This window comes from Aythya fuligula, chromosome 1 (assembly GCF_009819795.1).
Source record: "Aythya fuligula isolate bAytFul2 chromosome 1, bAytFul2.pri, whole genome shotgun sequence".
In the NCBI taxonomy this organism is placed as follows: Eukaryota; Metazoa; Chordata; class Aves; order Anseriformes; family Anatidae; genus Aythya; species Aythya fuligula.
In genome coordinates, this window is record NC_045559.1 from 63,851,998 (window position 1) to 63,863,174 (window position 11,177).

The 11,177-nt window shown below is 52.5% G+C and overlaps 1 protein-coding gene across 3 annotated transcripts in view; it reads left to right on the forward strand.

The window, feature by feature from the left end:
• IQSEC3 (IQ motif and Sec7 domain ArfGEF 3) overlaps nucleotides 1–6,254 on the forward strand; it is a 100,879-nt gene extending 94,625 nt beyond the window's left edge. Inside the window, exon 14 of one of the 3 annotated variants that reach the window (XM_032207691.1) lies at nucleotides 1,140–6,254. In XM_032207691.1, coding sequence (XP_032063582.1) covers nucleotides 1,140–1,577 — 438 coding nt within the window. In that variant the 3' untranslated portion in view covers nucleotides 1,578–6,254. The remainder of the gene's footprint in view (nucleotides 1–1,139) is intronic. The other 2 variants (XM_032207693.1, XM_032207692.1) reach the window with 2 other exon arrangements.
• Nucleotides 6,255–11,177: the final 4,923 nt, after the last annotated feature.

Below are 11,177 nucleotides of genomic sequence, written 5' to 3' on the forward strand. Positions count from 1 at the left end.
GACTGTCAGGGCACCCCTACTGCCCCATCTGCCCATCTGTACCTCTGCCTAGCTGGAAGTGCCGTGACAACCTGCGAGCTGTAGGTTCCTACCCAGGGTTTGTCATTTGACTGACACTGAGTTTTGAGCTGTGCTCTGGGGATTCCATCAGCCCACGTCCTTGCCAGGAGGAACTGTGGCTTCACTCACCACCCGGGTAGCCCCATTTTGCTGCTGCATTCCCTCCCTGAGGATTTCCAGCCCAGGCCAGCTCCCTTTTTCAAGCTGGACTCAGTGAGCTCTTTTATTTGAGTTACTCTATTATCAGCATCTCTCTGTGGGGACCCTGGTGACCTCCTCCTTCCCTTCCCCCTTCCAACTGCCCAAGCAATACTCTGCCAGCAGAGGAGCATTTCCATTTCTTTGAGGTTATCTAATCTGCTGCCATTTCATCATAAATTTCTTTTATCATTGTATGAGCTAGACGGACATTTTTTCTTTCTTTTTTTTCTTTCTTTTTTTTTTTTGAAAATCATTTCCTCTCACTGACAAACCATCAACTGGATCAGAGGGAGCTGTCTTTTCCTAGAGTATGTCAGATTTCTGCTTTTTCCTTTGTAAACAGATTAGCCAGTCATGTGGTGTACCTTCCTACTCAGAAAGGCAGGGAGCTGCGAAAGGCTTGAGTCTCTCTGTCTCTGTCTCTCTCTCAGATTCAGCTACCGTCATTTTTGCAGAAACATACAACCTCGATTATCTGAACCTCTGTTACCTAGTTTCCCCTTCCTTTTTGCAGCTGGGGGCAAGGGCATAACCTCTGAGGTTTGTTCATCATCATGAGAATTCATGGACGCCTCCACTCATAGAGTTGATTTTTGTTCCCTGTGCCGTTTGGACAACCAAAGTCGCTCTGCATTTGGGAACGCTGGCCCTACTGCCTTTGCTGTGACGGAAAGGACAGGGGCACTAAGGCCTAGACAGGACGACCGGGCAATTGGGAGAGAGGGGTGCAGCCAGGGGTTGTGCCTGTTCCGTTTGTTAAAGAGGGGAGGGTTTCGTGCATGTGAGGCCAGCTGCTGGTGGGGGTTCAGGGCAGCCAGTAGCAGCAGATGGGAAGAGTCTTGTAACATTTAATGCTTCTTTGGCTGTTTCTAAACTAGGTGTCAATTCACAACAGGCTTCAAACGTACCAGCACAACTCCGCCCTGGGGCCCGAGAGTGGAATGCAGCCCAGCATGCGTCTTAACATGCCACGGGAGCGGCTGGAGACAGCACTGGTGCCCTCGCACCCCGCCTCGGCGGGGACACTTGTACAGTGCCAGCAGATTGTCAAAGTCATTGTCTTGGACAAGCCGTGCCTCGCTCGAATGGAGCCGGCCCTCAACCAGACTCTGACACGCTACGTCACCTCCGACTCCTGCACCTCCACCCCCTGGCGCGGTGTGGGCAGCGGGCTCCCTGGGACCCCCATGAAGCTGGTCCATCAGCCTCCCCTGCCACCTCCACCTCCTCCCTACAACCACCCCCACCAGTATTGCCCCCCCAGCTCCCTGCTTCAGAGGCGCAGGTACTCCAGTGGCTCGCGCAGCCTCGTGTAGCCACACCACCAGCACCAGAACAGCACAGACTTCCCCGCTTCCCTGCCCCACCGCCTCCCTGGGACCCTTTCTGCCTACAGAGATCTAGTTTGTGATTTATTTTTTAGTAAAAGAAATAGAAAAGAAAAAAAAAAAAAAAGCCGACTGACCTAACTCTTATCCCATCTCCCCTCAAGGTGATGCTAATTGTGAGGAGCCATCTGTAGGGACTGCCAACCCACATGCTCACTCATCCTCACATCCTGCCAGCCCTGCTGGCCTCCCGTGCTCACACCGTCCCCATGTAGCACTTTGTTGCCCTGTTCCTGAGAGGCTTGATGACCTGCTGCTTTCTAGGCACTGTGTCTTCCGTTTGCTACTCCTCAACCTCCTCCCTTGCCTTGCATTTGCCCGGCCATAGGTTTGTACCCCTCCAAAACTTCGCCAGCCTCGGAGAGAAACGGACTCACCCGTGCCAAGGACCGACCTTGGGGCACTCCTGGGGGTGGAGTTCCCCCGCCTCCACTGCTGCTGCCTGCTAAGCTGGAGCTGAGAACTTGTACCACTTGCCATGCTTCCCCTCCATCGCTCTTCAGATATTATCTCCTTGCAGCAGCCGGTTCCACGTGAGGGAGCGCACAAGTGACAGAGAGCTCGAGAGGAGGAGAGACTGTCCTAAGCTGCAGTATGAGACAAAGATCGCCTCACTCTGAACACGAAAACTGTTTCTGATATGAGCATTGTACCAGAAACCTCTGCTGAGACCTAGCAGACCTCATCACGTGTAAATACACCTGTATGGTAGAGTATGTACGGCGCATGCTTACTAAAGGAAACACCAAGCAGTTCTGAGGGAGCAGAAATGAGAGATTGAGCCCAGGGATCTTCCTGGGATGGATGAGCACTTTTCCAAAGAGATGGCACCAAGAGGTGCCCTCCCACCTCAGTATACACACACACAAAGATTGTCTTCTCTAGCATGAAACAGACACCCCTCTGCTTTTCTCCTTCTAGCTGGCTTTGTGTTTCCTTCCCACCTGCTTTTTTATATTCTGAAAGCAAAGCTAAGTGTTGCATTCACCTTCTGGGGTGGATGAGCCCTTCACTTGGGCTCTTCCTTCCGTGCTAGAGGGAAGGGGCCTTTTGGAGACCACCAACATAAGCTCCCATCTGTATCTCCCACCTGGCTATGCTTTTTCCTCCATCAGCCCTTCCCCTAGGAAAGCTGCTTGCCAAGGCCTTTTCTCCTCTCTTCCTCCCTATCTTTGCTTCAAAGTGAGGGGAGGGTAAGATTTTGAGATAGAGATGACAGCTCAGCTCCTCTTCTTTATTGGGGACATTGATGTGAAGGCAGACAGCATTAAAAATGAGCTATGGCTGTATTTTTAGAAGAAAAGAAGTATTTTCGAGCAGTAGGGAAGGGAAGGTATTAATTAGCTTAAAGGCTTTGGTCTCTCTCACTCGCTGTATCTCCCTTCGATGCTTAAGAAGATCAACTTTAGGGTTTTAAAATAGGACAGAACGCCTTTTAGGGCCTTCATTTTTATTTTAAGAGGGAAAGAAAGAAATGCTCTTCCTTCCTGCACGAGGCTGAGGCATGAGCACCGGGTGCTGATGACACAGCCGTCGGGTGAGGAGAGGTAAGGATGGCTGGCAGTGGTGTGGATGTGCAAAATGTGAGGGAAAGGGGGTCAGCGAAGACAGAAGCAGGAAATATTTATTTTTTTTTTACTTTGTGTGGAAAAAGCCACACAGCAGCATTGCTCCAGGATGCTCACCTCTGGGGCTGTTGCCAGTGACAAAAAACACGGTGCGTCAGGGTCTGGACCCCTCAGCGCTCTTTGGATGTCCACTGGCTCTGCTGAAGCACTCAGATGAAGGAGTTCATTTATTTGACCTGGGTGTATGCCCAGATGGGGTCAGGGAAGCGGGCAGGGGCTGAGGTGAAGGCTCCCCTGTGCTTGGCCAGCCCTCCAGGGCAGGAGCCTGCTGATCTCTGGGTCTGCTGGTTTCTGAGCCTGACCCTCACACCCAGCTGTGCCAACAGGACTGTCTGAGTTGTTTGCTTTGCTGTGGGGCCAGATAACAGGCTGCTGCTTCTGCATGCGGTAGCAGAGGTACTGACCACAAACCCAAAGGCATAGCCTCAGGGAGGCCTGTGGAAGCAGAAGACAGAAAAAAATCATATCAAAACCCTGAGTAGAGGCCCAGTCTCCCTCCAGACCAGAGAAGCTTTCTCCTCCCCAGTCCCCAGGGGCGATGAGGACGCCCCATTTTTCCAGAGCCAGCCCCAGGAGAGGTCCTCGCCCGCTCCACAGGCCCGTGGCCCCAGCTAGGGCTCAGCCCCTCACCCTGAGACGTGGCTGGCCTGATCTGCTGCTGGGTCCATCCGAGGTGGCACCACACCATGGCACAGCAGCTGCAACCTCATCCCACCTGCCTGCAGCTCCCTGGGAAACCCTACGTGTGGCACCTGCCCCTCTATGGTCCCTGTGGTGTGTGGCTCCACGTTGTGCTCCCTGCTGAGGTAAAAGGAGGTATCTGAGAGGCACCGACGCTGCCCGTCCTCCTCAGCAGTCGCTGCCTTGCCTGAGAGCAGTGGCAGCACTTGCTCGTTTATCTTCCCCCAGAGTGCAGGGAGCCGCGGAGGGGCCGTGTGCGTGTGTGTGTTAAAATAAATAAGTTAGGCTTTACTTGACATTTAACACGAAGTGACAACAACAAAAACTTTAAGGTACTTGATGAAATAATTTTGGGGGATGAAATATTTATAGCAATGTCTGTGAAGTTCCTACCAGAGAGGTTTGCTGCTTTAATAATTGAGTGGGAAAGCAAAGAAGAATGTAAAAAAAGAAGCAAGGAACCTTCTGTGAGACTCCATAACGCTGGGTGAAGGATGGAAGCGAATTACCTGAAGTGCCAAAATACCTGAGGCACAACAATCTCTCAGGGCACGTTGGCTCCCGTCCCCTGACCTTGCAAAGGCTAATGCTGGCCTCCAGCTTTGGACAGAGAAGCAAACATAGATAACCCTTGCCATCTTCTAGCCTGCTGGATGCAGCATCTTCCATTGGGGTTGGCCGGAGAGATACCAAACCGCTTTATTCCAGGGTCTATCAAACAGGTTTCTCCAAATTCTGCTGTGTAGCTGAGCCCTTCGGACTTCACTTCAAAATGTAGATTTTTTTTTTTCCTTTGAAGGTTGGTCTAGAAGGATGACAAGCACTTTAAAGCATGTCTACATCTCATCTGATCTATTGTGTTGTCTGCTCCCACAACCCTCCCACATGCAAGCGAAGACACAGGCTCGGTGTAGCTGTAGTACTGTGAGTAGACACCCGTGCACACAACCTAATCATTGGCAGGGAGCAGGCCAGAAAGATTGTGTCAGTGACGATCGGATGAAGGACTAAATGTATACCACAGCTCTCCTGGAGGGAGCAGACCACAGAAAAATCACCAGCTCTTGACAGCAGTGATTCCAATCGTGAACCTAGCACAATCCTTCAGGAGGTGGGATCGGGCAGGAAGAGCTGTGGCAGAGATCAGATCAACTCTAAAGAACCTGTGGCTGCTGGCTGCGGAATTCCTAGCCTTCTGTATTAAGAAAAGGAGGGGAGGAGGAAAGAGAAACCCAATAAAGAGCGTTCTGCAGTAAGTTTCTGGTGCTCAGTGGCCAAACAGGAAGGTGGCTCTGCTAGAAGATGGAGAAAGCGAGGTGTTACTGCGGTCTGCAGAGCTGTGGTACACAGATCTTCAGGCTCTGCCCAGGTTGCTGGTGCAGGTCCAGTGAAATTGGTTAGTTTATACCACTTAGAAAGGGGTGAAAAAGGTTGACAGAGGGATCAAGCTTAGCGCAAACAAGCTGGGCTTACTGCAGTGTTTGTCCGCTTCTGTAGTACTTCTAATGCTGAAGACTGGGCTACTCTAGTAGCAATTGTTAGTGCTTTCTGCAAGGCCTTCAAAGCACTGTTTGTGTCTCACCTCCTTGTAGACGAAAGTTGTGGGTGTGGTCCACAAGTAGAGTTTTGTCAATACTCAGTCTTCTTCACAAAAAAACAAACAAAAAAACCACCACCAGTTTTGCAAGTATTTGAGGGCCCCTGACCTGCAAGAGTTTGAGTTTTTTTTTTTCTGTATGTTTTTCAGAAGGCTTAACTTGCAACTATTTGTGAGGTTTCCGAAACTAATCTGAGCCCTAAATCAAGAAATCTGCTGCTTGGGAGAGTCTCTGCTTTGAAATGAGAGTTGCTGAGCAAGCTCCCCCATCTCCTGCTCCACCAGCTGCCTCACTGTGCTAGTGTAGGCTCCAGGGACTGCCGGCAGTGTTTCGTGAGCTAGAGCTGTCCTTGTCCTGCTTGCTCTTTCACAGCCATGCCTGGGACAGCAGCTTTGAAGTCACCCAGCTCTTCAGCACTAGTCACAATCCCATCTGAATGTGTCTTTTTTAAAAAAAAACAAACAAAGTTAACAACAGAAGTGTTACCTGTGTGTAGGCTGTTGAAAGCACCTGTCTGTCTGTACCTGTTTTCTGCTGTAAATATCACCAAGAAAAGCTTCCTTCGGGGAAAAGTGGTGTGGTCACACCTAGCTAAGAGTCCAAATGGCGAATATTTTGTAACAAAACAACGAAAATAGATCAGAAGTATTTTATCTGTTCAATTAATAGAGTTTTAGAAATTATATTGAGATATGTCACTTGTGCGCTAATGTCTTCTTTGCCTCAGCCCCCTCCTGTGTCCCTGGGCTCCGTCGGTGTGCGCAGGCGCAGGGGCGAAACACCAAGGCTGTGCTCCCAAGGCCTAGGGGGGCAGCCCTCTGCCGAGACTGCTGATTGCCCAGCGGCTGCAGCAGGAGCTAGCTTAGTGCTCAGGCTCTCTGAGGCCCATATCGAGAGGAAATTGGGATGAAATAATCTTGTCCAAGGGAAAGCAATGCAATGTGAAATTCAGCCCCAGAGCAAGCCTGTTATCCGTAGGTATAATGCTTATGACTACAAAAAACAGGGCGGGGGGGAGGCAAGGCCCTTCCATGCTGCAGCTCCTTTCCTTACACCTTGCTGGCGGGCAGCAGAGCCAGCCCCAGCCTCTCTTGCCCACAGTGGTGCAGCTCTGCACCCGTGCGAGGTGTGTGCTGCCGTGCGCGCACGCTGCGGCGAGGAGAGCAACTTCCCATGCCGCATGTGCCAATGCATGTGTCGTACGCCAGCTGGCCGCAGAGAAGCTCATGCACCCAGAGACATCGGCACACAGCGTGTGTTAATGCACACACCATCTGCCAGCATATAAGGCTATATGGCAGAGAATATGTAGGCGCCACTGCTATCCACGCAGCCGAACATGCCCATACAAAAATGTCAGGCATATGCAGCCATCCTCTGTCTGAGCGGGACAGCTGTGCTGGCTGCAGTTACCATCACAGCACATTTCCTAAGTTACGTAGGCTCAGGCTTGATTAACATTTGGATGGGGGACACGTAAGGAAAATGACATTTCCCATGCAAATCAGATGTACGTGCATATTTACACAAAGCATAACCCCGAGGTTAATGAAACCGACCTTTGCAAAGCTGTGTGCAAAGATGAGAGGCATGATCCGAGACAAACATGTGCACACAAAGCAAGCTCTCCTCTGCGAAGGCCGGGGGAAGGCAACCTACATTCTTGCAGCTGGGAGTCCAACACGTGCGGGGTCAGACTGCACCTGCTGAAGAAGCAGTCTGTAGGTTGCAAATTCTTTGCTGGCTTCAAAGAATCCCTTAGAGCCCCAGGCCCACGGTGAGACACTTGGGAGGACAGAAATCCCTCCGGGACACAGACAGGAAATTTCCCAGGGATTCAGAGGCTTCCGTTTATGTTTTTGTGTGCCACGGATATATTATATATCAGTCCATCCCAAACACATCCATTTTCTAAGATGTTTTGTAGCAGGAGTTTATCCGGAGAAGTTTCTGCCTGATGTTTAGATCACACACCTGGCTGTAAAGATGAAAGCAATAAAAACAGATTGTCTATATGTGATATACTCCTACCTTGCTCTGATGTGCATACACTACTACTATTGAGAAGATGGCAGGTGCCTTTATGATGGATACAGTGTAGGCACGTATAGGTAGTGCCAATACAGAGTTTACAACCTGGAAAGCATATACCACAACTGTCGTATTGCATCTGTACAACATAATATCTATAGTGTAGATAATGCACAATGCACCGACTGTACATTCAGAGCTGATCAAAACATGCCAATCTTTTCCGCAGAGAAGTCTGAGATGCACTTTGTTGTTCTTGGAGTGAGGTGCTCGTCCCAAGCCCACACAAACAGTGGAGCCCTGAGGGAGCAGCGTGGTGGCAGCAGGGTTACCACGAGCCCAAACATTTGGTGGTCTTCAAGCATCTTTCCTACAGCTAATGAGAGCAACTGAGGTTACAAACTGGCTGAGGAGTTGTGTGTGTGTGTTTTTTTTTTTTTGCCTTAAAGCTTACAATCCATGAGCTGGGCTTATTCTCAAACACGTAGAGTAGGGTCTGGTTTTGTGCATCACCCATGCTCCAGCCTTGCCTTCTGGCAGGATGGCACAGACATCGGTGACTTCTTGAAAACAAGAGTCCTGTGTCCCTGGGCCTTCCTGCTCATGAAGGGCAGATCCTCCCAAACTGCAACAAGTTCATTGCAAAACAGAAATTTGCAATGAACCTGATGGCATGGGGGGCACAGGTGGGGCCGTGCAGGTGATGGCAGCACAAGCAGGAGCACAGGTTGGTCCCTGCCAGCCAGATTTCTGCCAGGATGAGCAGGCAGTGTGCTGGTTTCAGCACTTGCATCAGCTTTCTGTGCAGTTAGGACCTGCCCCAGTGTTTCAGACACTTCTCACCTCTGCCTTTTTGCAGGGAGAGAGCCTCGCTCAGAGAGGGCCACATGGGCCCAGGCAGGATTATCTTCCCTTTAAAAGGGAAAGAAAAAGAAAACATCCCCTGGGCTCTGACCTTGGCCATCACATCTTCTGGCATCCCCAGTGCAAAGGACACCCCGTCCAGCAGCTCAGGACATGTGGCCAGGAAAGAAATGTGCAAGGGAAAAGCAGGAGCTCTTATTAAATAGCTTGTTCAAAGATAAACCCCCGGCCATCTGTCAGCTTGCCCTAGAAGAGGCACTGCTGTGGTAATTAGCAGAGGGAAAGGCAGCAGAGACGCCGAGGGAAAAAGACATTTCATGCAGGTCTGCCATGAACGCAGTGCAAGGAAGGAGCAGGGGGGAAAGCACAAGGAAAGGAAGCACACAGTGCCTTGCAAGGGCAGGGGATGCTGGAGGTGTGGGGTAGGAGCTGCCCAGGGCCCACAGGATGCTTGGGGTTGGTGCAATTTGGGACTCGGCGTCCCGGGAGCAGCTCCTGCCATGGGGAGCCCCAGGGACGCTGCCGCAGGGTCTGTGCTGCTGTGGTTGGGGCTCTGCCACCGAGCTCCCCAGCAGCACCAGGCTGATGTTCCCCACGCAGAGCTGAAAAGCCGCTTTAAAATGCAAATCGTGGATTATAATTCCTAATCCCTTCATTGACAGCAAGCGCAGTCAGGGGACGGAGATGCCAGCTCCGTTTCTCTCCCTCCTGCGGGACCAAAACCGCTTCAAGAACACATCCAAGTGTTGGTGCCACTGGCTAGGCAGGTGGTGACCCGGGGACAGGGCCGGGGACATTGTGGTGACACACGCCAGGCTGTGACAGCGGGGACAAGGGCTGCTGGTCCTCAGGGACCACAGAGGGGACAGATACCACCCGAGAGGTGCTGTGGTTTCGCCCCGCGGCTGGCCGGCAGCAAGCACAGTGTCTGGGGCTGGTCCCTGAGGCCCCGGTGAGGCCGGTGCCGCTTTCTTGGCAGCAGACCGGGCTGTCAGGAGACATCTCCATCAGCGTCACGGCCGGCAGGTATCGGTGCAGGAGCACTAACCTCTCCTGAGCGTCTCCAGACACGGATACTTCCCGGCTGATGGCACCATGGGGATGATGGACAGGGGCTGGGCAGGAGCCAGCGCTGCCCTCGGTGCGCTGCCACGGCAGTGCTGCAATGGGGGTGCTGCGATGCCACCCCCTGCCCCCTGCCCCCTTCCTACCTCTGTCCCAGGGGCATGGTGGGGACAGCCAGCAGCCATAGGGTTGCTCTGGATGGGGTGAACCAAGCCGGAGAGCCCAGGTGCTGCCCACAAGCACCACTTCAACGATGCAGGAAGGTTGCTCGTCCCGAATGGCCTCGTTTTTCCCTGCACAGCACAACTGCACCCAACTCGTTATTTAATGGGGAGAGGATTGTGCCCGTGTTGCTGGGGGACGTGGCACTTGGGCAGTATCGGAGCCATCCTGCCTTCTGCATCGCCCCTCAGCTCCTGCTGCTGCAGCAAAGGGTGGGGGCACGGCGTTCATTTTTATTTCTCACAGCCCTCGGGAAAAAGAGGATTTTGAAGGGATTTGAGCACAGCTCCCTAAATAGCTCCTTAAAATTAAGAGGTTTCACGGCAGATTATGGTAAGCGGCCGCCTGCGGCGGGCGGGAGGCACCAGCAGGTGCTGGGGAGCTGCGGGGCAGAGGAGAGGCAGGAGAGCTGCGGGCAGGAGCAGCAGCAGGGGAGCAGGATCTGCCCCAGGACCTGCTGGGGGCAGAAGGAGCAGGGAGGTGGCCACCAGTAGCTGCTGGTGGATGGCACTGAGCAGCCCTTACTGGGAACTGGCCTTCTCTGGGCCCTTCCTTCCACACCAGCCTGGATGTACAGCCCTTGTACAGCCGAGGTCTTCCACGGTTTTAGGATCTCACCCAAGCACTGACTCCTGCCCATCACCCGTGTTGGAAGTCCCCACGCTGTGTTTAAGGGGAGGGAGTGACAAGGATGCACAAGCAAAAGCAGGTTTCTAGTAAAGGTCATGGCTGCAAAGATCAGACAGTAACGTCTTAACACAGATGCCCCTCTCAAAGGATTTGAGGACTCTGGGCTCCTTCATCACCCAGTTTATAAAGACAGGTGAAAGTGGAATAGAAATTGTCAGATACATGAGTGCCTGAAATCACAGGGCAGGGAAAGATGACATTTCTGTAACTACCTGAGATTAATTGTGCTGAACTATGAAATCCTAGTTTTTGGCTTTCAGCTTTATGAGACCCAGCGTGTACACCCAGAGCTCCCTGGTGTCTCTCTCTCAGCTGTGAGTTTTTGGACGCAAATACCCTAATGATGAGATGCGGGATGGGGCCTGCTCTCAGCTCCTGTTGCTGGAGGCTGCATAAAACTCCCCCAAGGCCTGATGAGGGCCGTGCACTCAGCGTGCTGCTTCCACCGCCTTGCCTGGGGAGCCAGAGCTCCGAGGTGTTGCAGCAGCTCCAGCAATTCCCAGCCCTGTGCTGGTTGTGCTGCTGGTGCAGGCGCTCCCCAGGGGAAGTCAGCACCGCTCCACGGGGGAGCCCACTGCTGGCTGCATCCTACCAGGCGCTCCCGCCTTCCACAGCCTGGGGTTTTGGTGCTGCCACCTCCCAAAACAGGTAGAAGCCATGCTACCCATGGGCACAACCCTGCATCTTGCTGCCTCCCACTTGGGGATGTAGCCAAGGAGGCTGCTTGGCAGGAATCGCCCTGTCCCAGC